The 24,270-nt window shown below is 32.6% G+C and overlaps 3 protein-coding genes and 1 long non-coding RNA gene across 4 annotated transcripts; 3 read left to right on the plus strand and 1 right to left on the minus strand.

The window, feature by feature from the left end:
- Positions 1 to 1,043: 1,043 nt before the first annotated feature.
- On the minus strand, positions 1,044 to 3,474 carry LOC103868831. Its single transcript, XM_033275302.1, has 3 exons — positions 3,418 to 3,474; positions 1,650 to 2,189; positions 1,044 to 1,567 (listed from the first exon to the last, which is right to left on the minus strand). The coding sequence occupies exons 1-3, from the start codon at positions 3,472 to 3,474 to the stop codon at positions 1,496 to 1,498; spliced, it is 669 nt and encodes a 222-aa protein (XP_033131193.1). The 3' UTR covers positions 1,044 to 1,495.
- A 1,086-nt stretch (positions 3,475 to 4,560) lies between these two features.
- LOC117132929 lies at positions 4,561 to 5,725 on the plus strand. Its single transcript, XR_004456696.1, has 2 exons — positions 4,561 to 5,354; positions 5,442 to 5,725. It is a non-coding gene; the product is annotated as an uncharacterized LOC117132929 (long non-coding RNA).
- A 4,385-nt stretch (positions 5,726 to 10,110) lies between these two features.
- LOC103868158 (transcription factor KUA1) lies at positions 10,111 to 12,113 on the plus strand. Its single transcript, XM_009146264.3, has 3 exons — positions 10,111 to 10,653; positions 10,862 to 11,070; positions 11,205 to 12,113. Exons 1-3 carry the CDS (start codon positions 10,368 to 10,370, stop codon positions 11,787 to 11,789), a joined length of 1,080 nt encoding a protein of 359 aa, XP_009144512.1. The 5' UTR covers positions 10,111 to 10,367; the 3' UTR covers positions 11,790 to 12,113.
- Positions 12,114 to 17,380: 5,267 nt separating this feature from the next.
- Positions 17,381 to 19,778, plus strand: LOC103868169. The gene is made up of 10 exons (XM_009146272.3): positions 17,381 to 17,882; positions 18,029 to 18,088; positions 18,186 to 18,225; positions 18,294 to 18,472; positions 18,573 to 18,611; positions 18,714 to 18,809; positions 18,981 to 19,041; positions 19,137 to 19,264; positions 19,349 to 19,440; positions 19,536 to 19,778. The coding sequence occupies exons 1-10, from the start codon at positions 17,835 to 17,837 to the stop codon at positions 19,648 to 19,650; spliced, it is 858 nt and encodes a 285-aa protein (XP_009144520.1). The 5' UTR covers positions 17,381 to 17,834; the 3' UTR covers positions 19,651 to 19,778.
- Positions 19,779 to 24,270: the final 4,492 nt, after the last annotated feature.

Raw genomic sequence — 24,270 nt, forward strand, 5'->3', positions numbered from 1 at the left:
TATGCTGTATGTTTACATATTATTTATAATTTTCAAAAATTAGTAATATTAAAATGTAAAACTATATTTTATGCCACGTGTCATCTTTCGGGAGAAGTTTTTTTTGCTGATGTGGACGCTCTATGGAGCCTCAAAGATAGATTTACATTTTAAGATAGATGTTTAAATACTAATGTACTTTTTCTATTTTTTTAAATTGTGTATTTCTTTTTCTTATACTTTCTATTTGCGTAATATCTATATTTTATATTTTAAGATAGATGTTTAAATCTTAATATAATTTTTTCCATTGTTTTTAAGTTTTGTATTTCTTTTTCTTATACTTTCTATTTACTTCATATCTGTATTTTACATTTTAAGATAGATGTTTAATATTTAATGTACTCTTTCCATTTTTTAAAATTTTGCATTTACTTATTATTGTATATATAATTCGTATATTTATATATTTATAATATTTACTTATTATTTATTTTTCTATATATTGTGTATTTCTCTTTCTTATACTTTATATTTTATTAATATCTATTTTTTATATTTTAAGATAGATGTTTAAATATTAATGTTTTTTCATTTTTAATGTAAAACGACAATGTTTTAAAGAAGAATTTGGACAAATAGTCAAATAGTTATATTTATGTTTTTTTTTCTTTTTTTTATAAAATGGTTATGTTACATTATGGAGATAAACTGTTTTTTTTAGTAAAAAATAGTAATTTTACATATGTTTAATGTAGTTTTTCCATTTTTTTCATGTTGTATGTTTACATATTATTGTTATTTTTAAATATAAAATGGTAATCTTACATATGTTTAATGTAGTATTTCCTTTTTTTATGTTGTATGTTTACATATTATTTATTATTTTCAAAATTATATATAATGTTTTTTTTACAAAATAGTAATGTTACATTATGGAGATAAGATGTCTTTTTTTTAGTGAAAAATGGTAGTCTTACATATGTTTAATGTAGTTTTTCTATTTTTTTATGCTGTATGTTTACATATTATTTATAATTTTCGAAAATTAGTAATATTAAAATGTAAAACTATATTTTATGCCACGTGTCATCTTTCGGGAGAAGTTTTTTTTGCTGATGTGGACGTTCTATGGAGCCTCAAAAGGTCCCTTTTATTAGTAAGGATTTTTGAAAATTGACAATAAAACAAAATATTTTTTTCTGATAAAAGAAAAGAAGAGCAACTGTGAGGATTCAAACTTCAGTTGATAAGATAATGTGTTTATTAAGACCATTATGCTACACAAGAATTTTGAAATTTTGGGACCCTAAAATATCTATATATTTTGGGGGCCTGAGGCAAAAGCCTTTTTGATAACACATGAAGCACGCCTCTGCACCTGTTACGGGTTTCTTGTCATTGATTGAATGTTACAACACAAAGCAACAGTATCATATTCTACGGATCAATGTAGTTTGAAAAGGGTATGGTGATCCAAGCCTAATGGAGCGAGCAAGTGATTAGCGCACCCACCTTAGCCAGGAGAAGTGGATACTATGAAGCAAACAGCATTCATCCCGACAAGACACAGCCCAGGGAACATAACCTACACTCACAGTCACAGACATTCTAATTCAATGATCATGTTGGTGAAACTTTTGTGGTGAGGCAATTCGTCCAACACTTACATCGAGATGTTTCTGCAATGTCTTGGCCCTCTTTCTTGGTCTGCGAGATGGCTTGTTCCCGCTTATACAGAACACGTCTTCTTCAATCTCGTCTCTCGAGAGAGCGACCCAAAGCCTGTGGTTCTCGTTTTTAACCTCGACGCCGGGAGATTCCGCCGCGATTCCTCTCTGTCTGTTTGATTTCGGCGGCGGCTCCGTCACTCCGCTTGGTTTCAGATTCTTCACCTCCGAAGCTCCTCCGACGCAAGCCTTCCTCGGCCGCAGATTCCAAGTCCTCTTCTCCTCCTCCTCCTCCGGTTCTTCTTCCTCCTCTCTCTGCGGCGGGTGATCGTGCTCGGATGACGGAGCGAAGGAGGAGTAAGAGAGACGCGGCTGACGAGCCGATCGTAACGCCACCGTGCGGTTAGAAACAGCCGCCGATGGAGATGCGTTCCTGGGATCCACATGAGTTATACCAGAGACTTGGGGTCCAAGGGTGAGAGAAGAAAAAGCATGGAGAGACTTCACATTTGCCTGCGAAGTAGAGAAGAGAAGAGAACCCTAGAAGCTAAGCTTGGGAGATGGTTTTTCACCTGCGCGTAGAGAAGAGAGATCTAAAACCCTAAGAAGCTGATAAGAAAGCAGAGAGAGAGATTTACCCAAACGTGTGCATGCCTATGTTTCTAATTCTTTTTTTGTAAAAATATTTACTTTCTTTGATTCTTCTTCCTCTTTCTTAAGACATGTCTTACTTTTCTCAATTTAATTTGTTTTATCAGATTACGACAAAAATGTCATGATCTGTTGTTAAGTTAACAGACTCTCAGATTAAGATACTGCAAAACAAAATGGTAAATTCGTATCCACGCAAGATCAATTCTATTGGTAAGAGCCCATTAGGGTGCTAATGAATAATTTAGGAGTTAATCTTGTGATTTGATAAGTTTAGAGTTTTTTTCTTTTTTTTTAATTGAATGATTGAGTGGAAGCCCCTTTAGTTCAGTGGTTTAACTAAGGGTTCATTAATGTTTCTACACCAAGAGGTCTGGAGTTCAAAGTCAAACCCTAGAAAACGCAAATTATGCAGATCATGGAGAAAAATTGTTACAAAAGGTCTTCAGCATGGTGCAAGGACGTATCATCGAACATGGATTTCATAGGGCGGCTCGGAGCTATGCAGTCAGACGTGCATTCTCATATGATGGTAGAATTATCGGCTGTTGAATCGTCTATGTAATATTTCTCATCGTTGTAATAGCATAATTAATCAAACGTTAAGAAAAAAATTGAATGATTGGATTTCATAACATATAACATGAAAGGAAAACATACATAAAATTTAAATAAAAATGTCATAAAAGCATATTAAAAATACAAATACAAATCATAAACGAGAAAGAAACGATTAGTTGAAATCTTGGTTTGAAAAAAAATTGGAAATGGGTCTAAATGCATCAAGTTGCAACTATTTTTAATCACAGTCAAACAGTTCTTTAGTGATCTTTTTTTGGTACAGAATATTGCGGTGATAAGCCATAGTTGTTGTGGTGGTATTAAGGGACACATGTCCATTGAAGATGATGCTGCACCAACTCAGAGGTAACTAAAAACTATATTTGACTTGGCACATCGAATCAGTCTTCGAATCATATGAAGGAGATCGAGATGAGATTCGAGAGAGAAGAAGGAATGATCGAGAATGGAGGAGGAAGAAAATTGATTTCGCACGAAGGAGAGAGAGACACATTAATGGGGTCCAATACCGAACCGACACGTAAGAGTTTCTTACCAATTCTAAAGAGCCCACGCTAAACAGCGGTTCTCTGTTTTTTTTTGCCTTTTTCATTTTTTTTTCTTTTTTGCTTAAAACATGTGCTAAAAAAACTGGTATAAACGATGAAAAATAATTATTTTTCTGAACACTGCGTGTCTAGCTGTCTATCTTTTTGTTAAGTGTTTTTGGTGTTTATAGAAGCTTCCAATGACTGAAACTTTTTTTTTTCAAAATACATATCTTCCTAGCATGTAGAATATGCAACCATATAATTAAATGATCACTAAATTTTATAATAATCGAACTGATCTGTAAGGTTTTCGTAAAGTTTATAAAACTAATCATCCTACTATATAAAAGGGACTAAATTCAAGGCTTTTGAGACTATCCACCTCAGCCAAAATATTCTCATCCAAAAAGAATTATAAATAAATGTCATTTAAAAGATAATTAACTAACATACAACTTTTGATATTTCTAAAAATTTTAAATTTATAACTCCTAATTTATTAATAGAATCATATATTTATATTGAATTATGCTCTATTTTTAATCGTTAAACTTCAAGGATAAATAAATTATTAATTTATAATATATATAGTTTATAACTTTATATTGTAGTTATAAATAAAGAGAAAATAACCGGGGAGGGTGAAGAAGCTCATGTAAAACTATGTAATTAAAATGGTAAAATGGTGAGTATGATAAGGTGAATCTAAGAAAATTTGTTGTACAAATTATGATGCTTTCTTCGTCCACTATAATGATTTAAAATAAAATATATATTCACATCAATCAGTCAATATTTGTTGTTTTTTTTTTGGTAAGATGTTAAGATTATCATTTTCGCAAAGGTTACACTGTTGTTTTTAAACAACTTATTACAACAAGGAAACAAAAACAACCAACAACAACTCAAGGTAAAAAAAGCCTTAAGGATGTCTTATACAAGAAAGATAAAAAGAAGTAGAGAAGAGAAGAAAGAAGAACTTGCCGGGTAAGAGAGAAGACGGTCACGCATCATACGGTCGAGAGAGGCAAGGATGACTGATGAGGGTGAGGAGACAGCTGTGAACACACGAGCATTACGCTCTTTCCACAGCAGGTAGATTGATCCAGACTGCAACAGAGTGTAGATCAGCCGGAGGAGAAATCCAAACTTCAGCAGCAAAAGGCTCCCATATCAAGCGAGAGAAAGAGCACTCAAAGAAGAGATGATGGTGAGTCTCTATTTCCAGATTACAAAAGACACATGTTCTGGAGACATTTAACCCCCAACGCCTCAAGCGATCCTTGGTTGGCAGTCTTCTCCGCAAAGCCAACCATGATATAAACGCATTACGTGGAATATGTTCCTTGAACCAAATAGTATTGTGCCAATGTAATGAGATAGTTTTTTCTCGCCTCAACATTATATAGGCTCATTCGAAAAAATAACAAAAAAAATAAAATTAGGTTCAAATTGTGTAATAGCGAGTATAAGTTAATATTCAATGGGATTTGTCATAGAAATTAAAGAGAAGACACAACTGAAATATATAGTCTTTTCTTAGTTCCGTAAGCTTGTCTTCTCAGGAAAATATAGAGTTGTTTTGTCCATTGCTTCAAACAGTCACAAATCTCAAATCACAGAGTGACCTTTTGTATTTTCGGTTGCAGTTCCCTTCTTTAATCTATACATCTCCTAGCTTTTAATCAATTCACTATTAATGGTCCCGATTCTTAACCTTCCGCGAACCCTCTTTTTATATACTTCATCTTCAACGAGGAACTCTTCAACTAAAAAAAACTCATCGACTGCTCTACTTTATAACATCTCCTTGAAAATGGATCTCTCTGCGGCTCCAGTTGCTCAAAACCGGCCTCTGTCACTCAACCTTGGACTCTCTCTGTAAATTCCACAGTAAACATACAAAATTTGACAAATGTTCAGTATTCCTTCGGTGGCAGCAGTAAGTAGTACTCTTAATCTGATGAGCACGGTTATGTGATATAAATCTTGGCTATATAATTTACTTGACATTCTTTCATGTGAATAGAAGACGGTTTTGGCCTGGGTAAAGGTTATATGAGGAATATAGCTGGAAGGATTGATGGACGCTGTTTTCATAGTGGAAATTTCATCATCATTGTCGAAAAATGCTTAGAGGTTGATTGTTTGTGGTTTTTGCTTTAGTTTTTGGTTTTTGTTTTTGCAAAAACCATTTTTCATCCAATCAAGTTTTAGTTTTTAGTTTTTGTTTTTGTAGAAACCATTTGATTTGCCAATCAAGATTTCTAATAAATAGATTCCCTAAAATTTAGGGAAACTAGTTTTTGAAAAGTTTAACCAATTTGTGAAGAAAAACTAAAAACCAACTTTTGTGAGCTTTTAAAAGGAAAAACGAATTTTGATTTTTTTTGGATAGAAACTACAACATTTAATTAATTAATAATTAATAAATAACATTTTCATAAAGATAAATAATCATACAATTTTTTGGTACATTAGCTATAATTTAAACAATAATGTGATATAACTTATTTGTGTTTAATATCTGTAAAATAAATTTATATAGTTTATAAATAATTTTAATTAATTTTAAAACTTAGTTATTAATTTCTCTATATAAAATAATAGAATAATTTTAATAATTACTAGTCACATAATATGTTTTAGTAATACAATATATTGTATTAGTCATGAAAAATAAAAATAGCCATTCAATTTTAAGAAAATATAAATAATTTATATGAGAAATTTTATAATTAGTTTCAAAATTTTAAGTATTTTTATTTTTATATAATTTATAATATTTAAAAAATATTGCTATATAATTTTATAAAATTAAAAGTAATTTATATAAGAAAAATTTCTAAGTAGTTTCAAACTTTTAAATATTTTTATTTTTTTGCAATATATAAATTTTATGATAAATATTTTATTATAATATAATTTTTAATAAAACTATAATAATTAAAATATGTTATTATATTTTAATTTAAAATAATTATCACAATATTTTGATAATTTTAATTGTAAATATAAATATTTATTTCTATTTTGTTGTATTATTTCAAAGTAACTCATTAATTAATTTTTGCAAAAATAAAAAAAATACTGCAAAACCAAAAACCAAAATCTAAATCTAAAAACCATAAACTAAAAACCAAAAGCTGAAAACCAAAAACCAAAATCTAAAAACCAAAAAATAAAATCTAAAAACCAAAAACTAAAACTAAAAACTACTGAAACAATCATCACCTTAATCTTTCAGCAAAATGTAAGATACTGAGACTGAGTTTATTTTCGTTGAGCAGGAATGGAAAGGAAAACGCCTCCACCAGGCTATATTTGTCATTGTTGCAATGTTTCTTGTATATATGTCATATTTGTGAAATCTTTTGTTATTTACACAATGCTACTGTTGCTCAATCGGCTGTTGTCCCCGCTACCTTTTACAAGCTCCGCCTAGGCTGTATTATCCCTGTCTCCTTCGCTTCTGGGATTCACGGAACAAACGCAAACTCCCCCTTCAGTGATTCTCTCAAGACCATCTAACCGTACCTCCCACTTAGCTTTCGTTTCATTTCAATTGTATTTACCCATGTTTTCTCTCCTTTGAACTTTGGTTGTCTCTTTGATTTGATGAAAACTACTTCCTACTAGTTTAAGATTACTATGACTTTAGTTGACAAAAAAATATGTTTCTTTTACTTATTTACCTAACCCCAGCTTTATAAATCAGTAAAGTTTAATGTCAACAACATAAACGTCGGTCATGTAAACAAGAATTTTTATCATTTCTGAGTTAAAAAAGAAAACTAAAATAAAGATATTATAACCTTTTCTATTTTTAAATTTTATAAAAGATGCAATTTTAATTACTAACTCTGCAATGAACTTTAAAATAATTTTCCTCGCACCCAGAAAACCACCAGAACAATAAACTAACTGTAACACATATAAAACCATTAACACAAAATTTAAAAAAATTCAGTTAAACAGCAAACATATAATTGTATCTTTGGGTTAAGCCATTTGAACACTAAAAATAACAAACTCATAAACCCACCCAATGTAACCAGGTCAAATAACACAAAGCGACCTACGGTTTACCAAAAAAGGCCCACAAAACACGTAATATACAATTCTACCCACACCTACTATACACAGTCTCAATAACAACTTCACAAACTACGTCAACTACTTGGCAACTTACGGTAAGGAAAAAAATAAAAAACCTCGCACTTGCGCGGGAGCTTGTCCCTAATATGTACTTAATAATTGTTTCGCCATTTTGCCTGAAAATTACTATTTTTAAATCAAGATGGAAAATTATATGAGATGGAGAATAACAATACTGAATTTAAAAGCATCACTTGTGAGAATATCTCATCTTGTGTTTTCCAAAAATGAATTTAAATATTTTTAACGATGTATAACTATATTATTATAAACTATTAAAAATATTAATACAGATTATAGTATTTGTATTTAGCTGTAAACTATTTAAAAAACTCAGAGAAAACAATGCTAAAATTTCTGATAAGTTAGCATGCTCTGAATTACTTAATTGTGAGTATCTTCTAAACATTTACAGTTTGCTAATAAATTGATAAAATAGTTAATGGCGTTACTTTAGTGGATACGGTTGTGCTTGTTTTGCCATAAAATGGTGACATTCAAAATTTGATCATCAATTTGATCATCAAAATTTGATCTACGTCATTAATTCATTATCATGTTTAAGCTGAACAAAATTTTGTTAGTGCAAAGATGACACCACAATTGAGTAATGCAGAAGATAAATCAAGAGACAAATACACAAGCAAACACCAATGCTTTTATTAGAATCTCCTTTAAACAATCTTTACAAGACTTGCTTATTCAGCTTTTACACGTCTAGTATTAACACCCTAACACACGCTACTGAAAGATTCCTAAGTTACCCGCTTATGTCTCTTTTCCGTCAAATACTTCAGCCACTGCTTCAGTACGACCCAAGAACACCTCCAAGAACTTCTCTCTCTCTATAAGATCAGCCTCCGTGTCTCTATCTCTATACAGACGACCCCATAGCTATCTTATAGTTATTCTCCATGTTCCCGAAACCCTAGTCTCCAAGGCAACATGTATGGACATCTTCCATAACAATAAGTGCAACTTTCCTTTTTTTGAAATGCACTTATTCCTCTTTCTTTAAGTCATAAACTTGCTCTTCAAGTTTATTCCCCTTTCCATATCTTCAAGATACTCCCTTGCTCTCCAAGTCTACACGACTCCAGCTCAGCATCTTGACTCCACATGGACTTCACCACTCACTACAACGTCTGCTTCAGCAACTACGTCAGCGGCTACTTCAAGGCAGACATCTTACATCTTCAAATTTTGGGGCCATATAAATAGATGTGCTTCTCATATACATACAAAAGCCTTTTCAACTCAAAATCTACTAGACTTCACACCTCATTAGGGCTTCCATCGGTTTCTTATAAATCAAGTAAAAGTGGTCAGAACTAAAAACTAACCTATATACCTTATACGGGCCGAGTATTAGAAGCCCAATAAGTGAAACATAACAAGGTAAGAAAAGCCACGTTGACGGCTGATATACTTCTCAATTCTCATGCTATCCTATGATGAGATCCAGAAAAAGTCTCATATGTGGAAGTACTAGTATTGCCTTTTCTAATATTCGTTCTAATAGTGACCACGTGGCTGAGATAAGTGGGTCCTACTTATCTGCATCCATGAATCATGACAATACACGTACGTGCTTCGAGCATAGAAATATGTCGTGAACCTCTTTGCTTAATCATGTTTAGCATTCTTGTTACTTGTGGCAGTTATTAAGAGATGTGGTTTCATGTTGATTACATTGTAGCATTCTAGAAATATTCAAATGTTTTTTTTTGAGGTTTAGCAAAGAGTTGTTCAAAATTACAAAAGAGAGCTGTTCTTATTTTTTTTGTCAAGAGAGAGTTGTTCTAAATGAAACTATTTAGTATATGATATTATGATTCATTCATATCGATTCAATTATAAAAAGTAAACACATATAATATAATCTCTCCGAACCAAGACTAGTAACATTAAAAACACAGGAAACTGGTAATTTTTTTTGGTTTCAAGTTGGATCAATTTAAAATATAACATAATTTAGGAATACAGTAAATTTTTGAAATTTTAATATAAATATTGCATTTTTAGCTTTTAAAAACTAAAATTCATCTACATTTTTTCATTTTAATATTATTTTGTTGAATTATTTCTAAACTCACTCAACATATATATAATTATGTATTTCAGTAAAAATATCATATATTATAAGAAAAATAGAAATGAAAACCAAATCTATAAGCTAATGTAAATACTATTTTCTATTTTATATTAAAATATTCTAAATATATGAATGCGAAAATTAAAATAGCTTTAAGTTAACAATTTTCTAATTTAATAAGATATTATAGTCTAAAATTATTAATTTATAACTTTTACTGTATTTAATAAATATACTGATTAAATATTATCCGATTTAAACTTTTAAACAACATCTCAATATATATACTGAAAACAAAAACAGTCTAAATATATAACACCGTAAGAAGTTACATGTTTTGGTATTTAGTCAAAATATTAAGATGAATTTATGAGCATACTCGCAACGATTTGTTGAAAAAAAGTGGAATTTATCAAAAAATAGTCTAAATCTAAAGAAAATGATAAATAGAAATCAATTGCTTTGACTAGAAGTCAACGAAAAGATGAAAAATGAAAAAAAAAAAATCTACCTGTGACACAGCCGATAACATATATATTTATTTAGTGTAATAAATCCGACCAGATAAACATCCCTTTGTCTCTCTTCTCTCTCTCTCTTTCTCTTACCGTTCATCAGATTCTGTGCGTCCGAGAGATTATCTTCGATCCGATCGACGGCGGAGGACCTGAATTCGAGTCCGATCAGATCCGATCGACGGCTATGACTCGCCGTTGTTCTCACTGCAATCAAAATGGCCATAACTCACGTACATGTCCTAATCGCGGTGTTAAGCTCTTCGGTGTCCGTCTCACAGAGGGTTCGATCCGGAAAAGTGCCAGTATGGGTAATCTCAGCCACTACTCGGGCTCTGGATTGAGCGGGCTTGGCGGAGCCGGGTCGAACAATCCTGGTTCTCCCGGTGATGGCCATGACCACGGCGTCGGCGACGGTTACGCCTCTGAGGATTTCGTTCCTGGCTCTTCTTCTAGCCGTGAGAGGAAGAAAGGTATCTCTCTATGCGTTTTCCAACTTTATGGGACTTCCTTTTACTTATTGATTACAGTAACGTTATCATCACAGGTTTGTTTTTTCTTGATGTTTCTGAATGATATCATATGAGTTCTAGATTTTACCCTTTTGGGAATTATTTATAAATTATCTGACTTTTTATGAATTTGATGATATTTTTTTTTTTATGTGATGGATGTTGTTAGGTAATCCGTGGACAGAAGAGGAGCACAGGATGTTCTTGATGGGTTTACAGAAGCTGGGGAAAGGAGATTGGAGAGGTATCTCCAGGAGCTATGTGACGACGAGGACACCTACTCAAGTTGCAAGTCACGCTCAGAAGTATTTCATCAGGCAGTCTAATGTCTCTCGCCGCAAGAGACGTTCTAGTCTCTTTGATATGATTCCTGATGAGGTTAGTCTCTTTTCTTTATATAGTCTCTAACTTGTCTACGCGGGTCTCTTTTTGTGCTTGTAAAGTTCACCTTATGGGTCTAGACTCCAATGTAAATAGTGTTTTTTTTTTGCCTTTCGTTATTCTAATGGCAGTTAACAGACGTTATGGTGGATTCTCACGAACAGCAAGCAGAGGACGTTCCTATGGAAACACAAATGCAGAGCACCGACTCTGTTCCAGCGCCATTGATCCTGGAAACAGAGGAGTGTGAATCCATGAAATCCACAAACTCTAGTGCCGAGGAGCCGCCAACTGTAACAGCTTCCTCTTCTTCTTTCACACCAGAAGACACCATCCAAACTCAGTTACAAGTACAACAACCACCTGGTTCGTTCCCTGTGCTGTACCCGACTTACTTCTCACCATTCTACTCATTCCCCTTCCCGGTATGGCCTGCTGCGTATGTCACAGAGCCGGCAAAGGGAGAGACTCACGAGATACTCAGGCCAACAGCTGTGCACTCAAAAGCCGCCCCTATTAATGTTGATCAGCTTCTTGGCATGTCTAAGCTCAGCCTCGGGGAGTCTAGCCAAAACGGTGTATCAGAACAGTCTCTTTCATTGAAACTCGTCGGAGGTTCGTCTTCCAGGCAGTCAGCCTTTCATCCGAATCCAGCCAGTGGTGGTGGTGGTTCGGACATGAACACCGTGATTCATGCTGTCCAAAAATCTGCCTGATGCGATGGTCTCCCAGATTTGTAGCTGTAGCCAAGTGACTCACTGTCATTAACATGACTAGCAACAAACAACAATTTGCAGACAGATTCCGGGGCTGAGCTCTCGGATTAGTTCTTTGGCTATATTAACTTAAAAAATAAAGATTGTTTTAATTGGTTTGTTTTTAACTGCTTAGTTCGTTCAGCTTTGTTTATTAGGGTGGAAAAGAAAAAGAAGATGAATGTTATTGGTCTTTGCCTTTCCTTTGTTTTTGTTCAGCATAACTCTTAACCTTGTTCAAAGATGTACCAAAGCTATTTAAAGTAGGGGTGGGCACTTCGGTTATTTTATCGGTTCGGTTCGAGTTCGGTTCGGTTTGGTTAGTTCGGTTCTAGAATTTTTCCAGCTGAAGTAAACCATAGTTAGTTTGGTTTGGATCGATTTCGGTTCAGTTATGTTCGGTTCGGTTTATATTCGGTTCTGTTTGTATTCGATTCAGTTTGTATTTCGGTTCGATTCGGTTTAATCAGATTTCTCTTAGTTTATTTATTGTACAAGAAATCATGTTTTAATACATAAATGTATGGTTATCATGAAATAATCGCGTTGGTCATAATAAAAAATTAAGTATGTAAATTAAATTCAATATAAAACCAAATAAAAATCTTTTTAAAAGTTACAAATATAGTTTATAACTTTATAACAATTAACATGGAAATTATGTGGGCTTAATGACAAATATTACAAAAGTTAGACGAAGTGTCATGGAAATCAAATTATATTAGGATTTCCTTCGTGCAAAAGGAAATTACTTGGGCTAAGTCTTAGGATTTTAATATCTTGATATCACTAATATTTTTAATTTAAATAACTATAAAAACACTTCGGTTTATCGGTTCGGTTCGGTTTTAACCGAACTGAACTGAACCATTCGGGTTGGGAAAATCTTCAACCGAATGATTTGAAATGGACTTTGGTTTGGTTCAAATCGGTTTCGGTTCAGTCGGTTCGGTTCGATCGGTTCGGTTCGAATTTTTTGCCCATCCCTAATTTAAAGAGTTTTAAATTGTCAATGCAGTTTATACTTTATTTCAGCTAAATATTAATTAGTTGAATACTAATTGTAAATATAATACTGTAAATAAGTTTATTTACCTCTGTGAACTAAGTGACTAGGCCCAAACCTATTCCAAACATACCAAAAGTAAAAAATAGAGGGATGGGCTTCAATGCACAAAAGATCAAAAGCCCACACGATCGTTCTATATCCTTCACAATTTCAATTACTATTATCTAAATAGATGTAATTAATGAAAATACAAATGTATTTCAAATTTTTAATCATTTTTTTAATATACGTGAAAATATCTAATTGACACTTTTTATGAAACCAGTTTCCTTTTTTTTTTCCTTTGATCTAGCCCTTCTCTCTCTGGGTGCAAAGAGAGACATGATCAATGACAGTAGGGTTGGAAGTATGCAGCAAAGAATCTTCTTCTCATGTACCATCCAGCTGATAGGGTTGAGTCGCCGTGAACAGAGGAGGAAGTGCGGTGAGGTTACCCGTTTGTTGACTATATAGGTTAACGTATTATTACTAATCTTGTTGAGAAGTCTTTTGAGACATGTTTACAGTGAAAGAGAAGGTCTGAGTTTATATTAGCTGTCTACGCTTTTGGAACTACTGTAATTACACACCGAGGATGACTTCTTTGGTGATCATTTATCGATTTATTCCTACATATAGAAGACATCTTAAGAAAAGCAAATGAGCAAATTATAAGACTATGGTTATTGCATTGTCAGGTTTGAATGGTAACCAAGGGAACGAAGAGGAACACTGCATTCTTTAATGTTCCTCAAAAATGTTACCATTCGTGAGGAATATTTTTTCTTTTTCGTTCCTTCTCATTCCTTTTTTTGTAGAGAATTATAATGCAAATTTGTTCCTTATTAATTTTGATAAGGAACCCTTGTTCCTCATCGTTCCCAAAATTTTATTCCTATTCATTCTTTTCCTAATCATTCCTAATATTCCTTGATGGTTACCAGTCACACCCATGTATATATAATCTGATAAACATATGGGTTCGACTGGTTAATTTCATCTGATAAATATATTCATTGATGGTTACCAGTCACACCCATGTTGTGTTTTTCATCTGTGTTCCTAATTTCCATACATCATAGACCATATATATATATACTCATAGATGAAGAAAAATAGATTAATTTAGATATATTTTTTGTAAAAAAAATCGCTGAAACACGTTTTAGGAAAGTAAAAAGATTTCCAAATATTTTTAAAATATTTTGTAACTGAACTTGCTATATTTTCGGAAATATGATTATTATTATCCATAGAATGTAGTTTTTACTCTATGTAGAGAACAAACAAATAATTCGTAAACAGATTCTACATACGTACCTTTTGAGTTGCCTCTACATTTCGTATTCGTAGAACTTTAGAATTTCTGATAAAAGTAGAAGTTGCATTTCGAAGAAATGTTTTAGAATGCGTAGACTTCATTCTTCATATTTATATTTCTATTTAGAAGAAGATTATTGATTCTAGCAAAAATAGAATAACTTGTTTAACCTAGAATTCAATTTCCACCATGTCATTTTTTTATAGAAGATGACATCTTCTTTCTGTAGAACATAATTATAAATTTTATTTTAACAAGTTTTACAGCCCAAAAATTACCAGTATGTATTTATGGGTATTTCACCAATTGTTTCTATTTTTATAATGTCTTGATTCATAATTTTTTTATTTCATTAATTTTGATAAATGGAAAGGGTAATTAAGGCAAAAAATGGGACAAAAATTTTTAAACTAAGAGGATAAAGTATGTGTTTTTTTTCTATTTTGGCAAATTTTCCAAAATTTATAACGAACCCAATCCGGAATAAGAATTAATGTAAAATAAAAAAAAAACTTGAAAGTTAAATAAGGCTAATAGAGTCAATGACAACATCATATACTCTCTTATGTACTAGTTTAATGTTTGTATTAACTTACTATAGGTTATTCTTCTTGTTTAAATACATTTTTAATGTTTTCTTGATCATTAAGTGAAGTTTGTATTGTTATTGTAGAGTCATTGAAATTTTTTTGTACATATGTTATCATTTATATATTTTGGTTTGTGTGATCTATGAATTTTTAGTTGTTCAACAAATATAAATTATTATGGCTCATCATTTTTATCATGTAATTAATAATAAATAAACATTAAACCATCAATACATGCATCTTATATATACCCACAAAAAATTATGTACATGTTGCAGACCATATTTCATTTTTTCTTAAGATTTTTCATTAAACAGTTTAGTGTATTTGTAGGATTCTATAGTTCATTTTTGTTTAAGATTTTAAACAATTAACTTCTTTTTTTAATAGAATTTTTTCAATTTAATTAATTATATATTTTATCTTACACGTACGAACATATATTAATCATATTTTTACCTACTCATCTATGACAACAATATCATAATTTACAAAACAAATTACGACAGCATTATAAGATGTAGTAAGGATAATAAAAAAATCGAGTTCTATCAAGAAATTAAAAAACACTAATGTAATATTTTTCTTGTAAATAGTTTTGTGAAAAGAATATGAGGAAGCTTAAACCTAAATATAGATGTGAAATATTTTTAATTAAGTTCATAATTTCCTAAACATACAATTATCTATTAAAAAGAAAGTTAGTAATTTATAAAAAAAATACTTGGAGTACTTTTACAATTTTCTTTTGTTTAGGCTAAAAATATATATATTAATTGTGTTATAATTTGTAGTAATAATTTTACTTTTCTAAATATTTTAAATCTTAAACAAAAGAGATTTTAATCATATTTTTGACACATGCCATAATCTCAATTTTTATTGACACACGTCGTGATCATGTTAATTAGCAATTTTTAAAAACCAAATTTTATATAATAAAATAAGTTTGTTTTAGAATTATTACAAAGACGGCTTTATAGTTTTACTTGTTTTATGAAACTCTTGTTTAGTAGTTTTATTTGTACAAGAGCATCTAGAAAAATATATTATATTTTGAAGTTTCAAATTGTTATTATCCGAAAACAAAACTTCAAATCTAACTTTAAAAGTATTTGTATTTTATATTATGGTCTTTGTATTTGTTATAATTAATTTAAATCTATTAAAATTATAAATAAATATCATATATCCTTTATATACTAAATCACAAATCATCTAACCAATCAAAATTTGACATATAATTTATGTTTTTACAGTTGGTTCGTATTAACCAAAGCTTTCAGTGTTGATCTGGAGTGATATATGCAAGATTTGGTTAAGTTTTGCCGGTGGAATAGGGATAAGATCTGTCATGTGTCTTCAGGCCCGACTCTGGGCTAAAGCTCATAAAGCTAGGATTTTGGGCGCCAACTATGATATAAATTTTAGGGGTGCCAACTTTTATCAGTTCTTTTTGGTCTAGTGGCTTGAGATATTCAATTCCTAATGAGAGATGTTCGGTTCAATATATATTTTTGTCATCCTTTTTTCCTTTTTTTTTATAATAACTGAAAGAATTTTTTATTCCGTAGTGACCAGTCTTAGTTTCCCGTTTTATATATTCTTTTCATTAAATGATACTATTAGATTAGTCATATAAAATCAAATAAATCAACTAATTTCCTTTTCTATATCGATGACATTTATTAAGAGAATTGATTCATCTTTTTTTCCTCTTCATGTTTTTTGCTAGAACACTGATTTGTAACAGAATTCCAACAAATTCGACCGTACTCTCTTTTTCTATTGTCAATATATCTCTTACGTTTTACTGTTGGGTTCTAATACTATCTCATATGCTATTTTCTACCAATTATTTTTGTTGTCTGTATTTTTAAACTAAAAACATACATGAGGTTTATTGTTGGGTTCTAATACTATCTCTTCCACTCTCTCCTACTTCAACAAGGATTCAGTAAAGAAAAATTAATCTAAAACGAATTCAAAGTGATCGTTGTATTTACCAATACATGTCTTGTTCTGTTTTTCACTAAAAGTAAATTATTCTAAATTTTGCATTTATATAAAGTGTTGCTGAAAAAAAAAACAGTTAGGTGAATACAAGATGAACTAGAGTAATCTGAAACCAATGACATTATCAAATAACCTGTTAAATGCAGAAAAACACCAAAGAACCGTTGTTTTATTAATATAGTAGATCAATTTATGAGTGTTTTTGATGAAATTGTTAAGCGCATTATTTTGTTCGTGCGCTTTAGAGCATCTCCAATGTATATCTTTATATTTTTTTTTTAAAATAGAGATCTCTATTATAGAGGTGGATTTGTTCTAATGTATGCCTCTATAATAGAGTTCCTCTATTTTAGAGAAAAATATAGAAGAATCCTACTTTTTACTTCTATATTTAGAGATGAAAATAGCAAATCTGTATATTTTCCTCTATAAATAGAAGAACTCTATTATAAAAGTATACATTGGCGCAAATCCACCTTTATAATAGAGTTTTTCTATTTTAGAGGAAAATATAGAGATAAAAATAGAGGTAGGTTGGAGATGGTCTTAGGCGCCATACTACTCCAGACCGGCATTGTGTGTCTCTCCATTTTGAGGTTTTGTTGATGAAAATATATGCTTTGTGTTGGTTTGGTTATATAGGAAATTGTCTTTTGTTTCAGTTCTGTAAGTTTTGTTGAGGCTTTTGTGAATGGATTTTGTTTGTGGTTGCACCAAGATTTGTAAACCAATGTTGGTTGAACCGGTTTTGATCACCAAATCAGTGGTTTGGGTGAGAAAAAACGGAAGCAAATTCAACCGGGTTTTAAAAGTTACGTCAGTTGTAAATAGGTAGCCAATGAGATGCAACCACGTAAGCAGAATCAACGCATAGCTCCACGTGGAGTGATACCATTAAGCGAATTGAATCGGTCGCTTGTTGGGTCCCCCGTCGGTCACATCCACCGCGAACAGTTGGACCGAAGTGTATATTTGTGGATCTGCGATCTGATCGGTTTTGCATCAACGCGCGACGTTATCTTATCACCGCCATGGCTGCTCCGTTTTTCTCTACTCCCTTTCAGCCTTATGTCTATCAGGTTTTCTTCTAAGTCTCCTTCTTGATACTAGGCGCACGATCCAAGCTAATCTAGTTTTGTGATAGTCACAATAATTAATAGTGAATTATCAATATTAATTTTGTATATGTAAGGTTATCATCTCACAAGTGTGTTATTTGATGCAGAGTCAAGAAGATACAGTTACACCTTTTCAAATTCTGGGTGGTGAAGCACAGGTTGTTCAGGTACCTGGATGAAACATTAGTTTGGTTTTCTAGTCTGCGCAATTTTGTGTTTATGTTCTGTATCCTCAAGTTCTTGTAACCTCGTTTTTGTTGTCAGATTATGTTAAAACCACAGGAGAAGGTCATTGCTAAGCCTGGTAATTTCCACTCTTTTTTCAGCATCTTCTTTATCTCTATTTATAGCTGAATTGATATGGTGCTGTAGGTTCAATGTGCTACATGTCTGGTTCCATTGAGATGGAGAATACTTATACCCCTGAACAAGAAGTTGGTGTTGTACAGTGGGTTTTAGGCAAGAGTGTTAGCAGTGTGCTTCTTCGCAACACCGGGCAGAACGATGGTTTTGTCGGTATCGCTGCACCTTCTTTGGCTAGGATACTCCCAGTTAATGATCCCCTAGCTTGCCATGATTTTCTTCCTTATTGTTATTACTAACTATGATGCTTACTATACCTTCTTATGTGTTTTGGTTCTTTACTTGAAGATTGATTTGGCAATGTTTGGTGGGGACATCCTTTGCCAGGTAGATATCTAGCTCACGAACCGTCAATTTATTATTGATATATTTATGTATTCTCCATAGACCAACAATCAATGATGTGACCTTTTCTTTCATGTTATGTAGCCAGATGCATTTCTCTGTTCCGTCCATGATGTGAAAGTGGTAAACTCTGTTTACCAGAGACATAGAGCTAGAAACATTGCTGCGGCTGGCGCTGAGGTAATGAAAACAACACATTGCAACGGCCTTTGACACACTTCATTCAAAACTTATTTACATCTTTCCTAGTTACTTCGTTTAGATGCCACTTTGAGAAATTATATATATATATATATATATATATATATATATATATATATCTGGCCTTAACTCACGTAATTGTTGTTGTAGGTGTTTCTGAGACAACGGCTATCTGGCCAGGGACTTGCTTTTATTACTGCCGGTGGCTCTGGTATGCATCTAAGGTTTCTCTCAACTTAAGGCCTTTTACCCACCCCCTCACAAAAAAAAAAAACAAAACTGATCCTAGTTCACTTGCTTCATAAGTTGTACAGAAAAACCTGGAGGTGGGAGAAGTTCTCACCATTGACGTTTCTTGCATTGCCGCTCTCACTCCCTCCATCAATTTCAGAATCAACTACCATGCTGCACCTGTAAGACGGGCAGTGTTCGGGGTACGTTTGCTTCTTTTTGTTTTCCCTTCCTAGCAAAATGATCTTTACTCACGTCTCTACAACCTTCTATATTTTACCAAAAAGGGTGATAACGTAGTAACAGCGACGCTGACGGGACCAGGCATTGTGTTCATCCAAAGCTTACCGTTCCATCGACTCTCCCAGCGAATCGCAAGGTCAAAAGATCTATCTCTCCTCTTGGTTGGCTTTTATTTTATAAGGACGAACTATTCAAAAATTAGACTCACAAAAGTGATTTGTTCTTTTATAGGTCGGTGACTTCCCCAAACATGAGGGAAAATCCACGATTTTTAGTTCAAATAGGATTATTCTTGTTCCTTGCGTACGTTGTAATTGCATCTTCTTTGATCCTTACCGAAATGTGAAACATAGACTTCCTTTCGTTTTCTTTTTTTTTCTGCTGCTGTTGTTGCAGTAGATTGGACATGTAATACATACTTTTAAAAGCATGTTTAGTGGATGTCTGAAGCAAACAAACCACACGGCAGGAAGATTTCAAGAGTTCATCAATCTGACATGAACAAACACGTAGTTACCATTTTTGGAAGTTCCGCAAAACTATGATGGAGGGTAGTTTAACGGGTACACAACACAAACCTGAATTTTATCAGCCAGAAAAACACTCCAAAGATTACATCTAAACAAAATCTCTCGATATTTTATATTATTTTAAATATAAATTAGATTTTGATCCGCGTGTCCGCCCAAGGGTTATTTTTAAAAATATAATCCTATTTGTTTTCGCGTTATTTTTTAAAAATATGATGCTATTTGTTTTTTTTATGTCACTATTTTGGGTTGGACAACAAACTTGAATTCGAAGAACCGAACCGATCCCTATCCGAATAAGTAGTACCAAATCCGAACAAAAATTGATTAAATATCCGAATTATTCAAAATTTTGGTATTTGAAGAAATGAAACCTAATCCGATCCGAACCGAAGTTCGTTTTGGTATTTAATTTTTTTTAATATAAATGATGCATACAAATTATAAATTAATTTAAAATTAAAAATAAATAACAATCAATTATTATAGTATATTTACTTTAGAAATATTTATATCCGTGCATGAACACGGACTAGTAGTAACAAAAACATATACATATATAGATTTGTAGATATTTTGGCTACTATAATTGCGGTGCGGTGCAGTGCGGTTTGTAAATATTCGGAGCCATAATGTTTTTTTTTTGGTTCGTTTAGGTATTTGAGATTTGAAAAACCAATAAAATAGGGTATCAAAGCGAGATGTAGTTAAAAGAGCATATATTGTGTAAATGTCGATTTTTCTCTTTTAATTTCAACTACTAAATTAAACATAATATCATTTGATAGGTAGGACTGGTCTGAAAATTTTAGTTATCTAATCTTTCTCGCATTAACCATCATCATATGAAATTTGATAATCTATTTTATTGGTCACTAAACTCAAGATGAATAAAAAAATAAGTAAAACAAAATAGATCTATTTTAAATATTTAATTTATTCACAACTAAAATAAAACGTAAAATTTTATTGTTTTTACTATTTTTTATTATTTCATTTACGAATTATATATTTATTTACTATTAAAAATCATAAGATAACTAAAATAAGAAGAATAAACTAAAACACAACACAAAATCTAAACCTAAAACCTCAATCACAGAGAAAAGAAAAAATCATAGTTACGCTGACTCAATAAAGGTCCTGAGCATAAAGGAGATCAAGAACGAAGACTAACTTACCTCACCTTACAATAGAGTGTCTTGGCCAGGAAAAGCTTGGGTCAGAAAATGGTAGAAAATAAAATCTGAGATAAAATAATTTCTCAAACAAAAAAGAGTGTGATCAATCATCAACGCAAAGAACCAAGAAAGCGGGCCAGAAGAAGAATAACCACCGGAAGGCCAAAGTCACCCCGAAGCTTGAAGACACATACCTAAAGCACCGGAAACACAACAACCTGCTAAGAGGTAAGAAGGTTACAAAATAAACAAGTACAAACAAGGCGTACATGCCAGCGAAGAACCACAAAGCTCTGGATAGAAATGACCAAACCTTCAAAATACTAACTGCTCACACATATACCAAAGGAAAGAGGGGAAAATGAAACAATCGGAGGGAGTGAGAATGAAATCCAACCACCGAGAAACCAGAGCCCAAATTTGAGACTATAAACAACCTTAGAAGCCAGCATAGCATACACGGAGAAAAATACTATCCAAACTTGGAGTGGCAAACATGGCGAAATGGAGAGCCACCAAAGATGCGAACATCGATGAAATTTACAACGAAATGAGAGAACATAGAGGGAAGGGGAGATAAAACGAAATTAGCAAAACATAGAGTCGTGTTCGAGTTATGAAAGAGAGCATAGAAGTCATATCGCCAAAAACCAAATCTTGAAAACCAACGCGAGCAGGAACTACCGAAGGCAAGCCAAAGATTAGGAAGACAACATCAAAGACGACTAACTCTGACCCAACCCACAGAGATGCAGTCCCTAACATCAGCCAAAATCTAAAGAAGCATAAGAGCATCCAATATTGACCAGAACATCCTACAACTCCTTAAAATAAAACCACACAACTAGAAACTCATAAACCCAATCTACAAAAAGTACTAGATAATCTCACAGGAGAAAAAGGCGTGGAAGAACAAGAGCACGGAGATGAGTCTTTTTATGGTGATTGTGAGAAGCACTGCACACCGAAAAGGTAAACAAAATACATAGATGGTGTCGGCTCAAGTTCAAAGTATGGGGAGAGGGAAGAAAACATTTTAAAAGAATAATGTTCAAAATTTTGAAAAAAATAAATAAACTTTTGTCCCTGAAACTGATAATTTTAAAATCAACAAATGCCTAAATGCAAAGTTATTTAAATTCAATATGCTTTACACTAGAGACTTACTTTACCACTAACAAGTACTACTATAAACACCACAACACATTATTGAAAAAACAAATACAAAATATATTAGCCTATAACCTATTATTACATATAAGACAATAAAAATACTAAATTTGCTCTTAACAAATAAAGACAACCACATAATTATTCATCCAAAAAATAAAATTGACAAGAATAAAATAATATTCCGTGCGGACACACCTCTCGTATAAAAGTAAAGTGGACCTTTTTTGACAACGTTCAATTTTCAGCCAATTGTAACATTTACAACGAATAATTGGTACACTAAATCCAAATGATAATATTGTTGATGTTTCATATTTTCTTTAACTGAATAGATATTTCTTGATAACCTCCATATGTCGGATGTGGTGTATTTTAGGGCCTTCTCTTCTATATTGTGGTGGAGGAGATGGTGGTGCCCAGTAATATGGGGAATTCTTTTTGGTGGATATGGTGATTTGGTTTTATGGACTGGGGAATATTTCTGTGTTGTTGGGGGAGATTCATAAGATTAAGCTGCAGCTATGATGGCGCTAAAGACCACAACATATATAAACCATGCAATGCCCTAATCCCATAATTTTGGGGGATCTCATTCTACCCGTAGCTGCTCTATTTAGTTTCTCTTCTTTGTTATGATATAGTTCAACGTGAAGTCCATTGATATATAGTCGCTTTTTGTGTAAAAATACTTGAAGTACTTTTACAATTTTCTTTTGTTTAGGCTAAAAATATATATTAATTGTGTTATAATTTGTAATAATAATTTTACTTTTCTAAATATTTTAAATCTTAAACAACAAGAGATTTTAATCATATTTTTGACACATGTCATAATCTCAATTTTTTATTGACACACGTCGTGATTATGTTAATTAGCAATTTTGAAAAACTAAATTTTATATAATAAGATAAGTTTGTTTTAGAATTATTACAAAGATGGGCTTTATAATTTTACTTGTTTTATGAAATTCTTGTTTAGCAGTTTTATTTGCAGAAGAGCATCTAAAAAAATATATTATATTTTGAAGTTTCAACTTGTTTTTTTTTTGTCATCAACTATACATATTCATATTGATTCTGTAAACCAAACCGGGTGATCTGCATCCATGTGAATGACAAAAGACGGTTGCTTCCTAGCATTGCGTGCTAGACTATCCGCCTTTGAGTTTTGCGTCAATGGTACATAGATAAGCTCTGATCGGGTGAAAAACTCTTTCAGGGTCTTGATGTCTTCCAAATAACTTGCAAAAGCTGGCCGCTCCTCTGGTTTCGAAACCATCTTCACCAATTGAGAACAATCCATTGCAAACTTAACCTGAAATTGACGTAAATTCGTCATACATTCCATTGCCCATAATAACGCCTCCATCTCCGCATGAAGAGACGAGAGACTAGCCCGAACATTCCTTGCCCCCATCAATCCATCAAACCCTACCAAAGTACTGAGCCAACCTTGTCCTGAGAAATTAGAACCTTCTTTCCACGAACCATCTGTAAAACACCATCTTCGAGGAATTGATGGTAATATTGTATTTATTTGTGGAGCCGTTCCCTGAGCATTTAAGACTTGTGCTTCAGCCCATAATGTCGACTCCGTTTCTGCCAGTTTAAGCGTATCCAAGGGATCCATATCCAAATTACTGAAAACTTTATTATTCCTGGCTTTCCAAATGTACCAAAGTATCCAAGCAAACTGATGATCCTCCATCTGCGGGAGGACTCTCCAAAATAGATGATCCATATTTGTGAAGAGTGCTTTTGTTGGGAAAAAAGCTGGGTTTGCTGGTATCTTCGAAAGCGCCCAAACCTGAATAGCTGGAGGACATTCAAAAAACACATGATTTATCGATTCCTCATTAGCTCCACACCTTACACAACAAATATCCCCCTGAATCCTCTTTGATTGTAAATTCTTCCGCACTGCTAGACACCATGTCACTAATTGCCATAGGAAATGTTTAATCTTTGGTGGACAACGTATTTTCCAACAGAAAGCCTTTAAAATATCAACCATGGGGCCAATCAGTAATGGTGGTCTTTCTCTGTCTGGATAGATCCTCTCAACCTGATACCCTGATTTGA

The sequence above is a fragment of the Brassica rapa genome, chromosome A01 (genome assembly GCF_000309985.2).
Source record: "Brassica rapa cultivar Chiifu-401-42 chromosome A01, CAAS_Brap_v3.01, whole genome shotgun sequence".
Classification (NCBI taxonomy): domain Eukaryota; kingdom Viridiplantae; phylum Streptophyta; class Magnoliopsida; order Brassicales; family Brassicaceae; genus Brassica; species Brassica rapa.

What these genes read in the sequence shown, in the direction of transcription:
- LOC103868158 (XM_009146264.3), top strand. Translation starts at nt 10,368, where the DNA reads ATGACTCGCCGTTGTTCTCACTGCAATCAAAATGGCCATAACTCACGT. An exon ending in TAGCCGTGAGAGGAAGAAAG is followed by an intron (nt 10,654 to 10,861) that starts GTATCTCTCTAT and finishes GGATGTTGTTAG; the next exon opens with GTAATCCGTGGACAGAAGAG. An exon ending in TTGATATGATTCCTGATGAG is followed by an intron (nt 11,071 to 11,204) that starts GTTAGTCTCTTT and finishes TTCTAATGGCAG; the next exon opens with TTAACAGACGTTATGGTGGA.
- LOC103868169 (XM_009146272.3), top strand. Translation starts at nt 17,835, where the DNA reads ATGGCTGCTCCGTTTTTCTCTACTCCCTTTCAGCCTTATGTCTATCAG. An exon ending in TTCAGCCTTATGTCTATCAG is followed by an intron (nt 17,883 to 18,028) that starts GTTTTCTTCTAA and finishes TATTTGATGCAG; the next exon opens with AGTCAAGAAGATACAGTTAC. An exon ending in GAAGGTCATTGCTAAGCCTG is followed by an intron (nt 18,226 to 18,293) that starts GTAATTTCCACT and finishes ATGGTGCTGTAG; the next exon opens with GTTCAATGTGCTACATGTCT.
- LOC103868831 (XM_033275302.1), bottom strand. Translation starts at nt 3,474, where the DNA reads ATGAAAAAGGCAAAAAAAAACAGAGAACCGCTGTTTAGCGTGGGCTCT. An exon ending in GCGTGGGCTCTTTAGAATTG is followed by an intron (nt 2,190 to 3,417) that starts GTAAGAAACTCT and finishes CTTAGCTTCTAG; the next exon opens with GGTTCTCTTCTCTTCTCTAC. An exon ending in CATTGCAGAAACATCTCGAT is followed by an intron (nt 1,568 to 1,649) that starts GTAAGTGTTGGA and finishes CTGTGAGTGTAG; the next exon opens with GTTATGTTCCCTGGGCTGTG.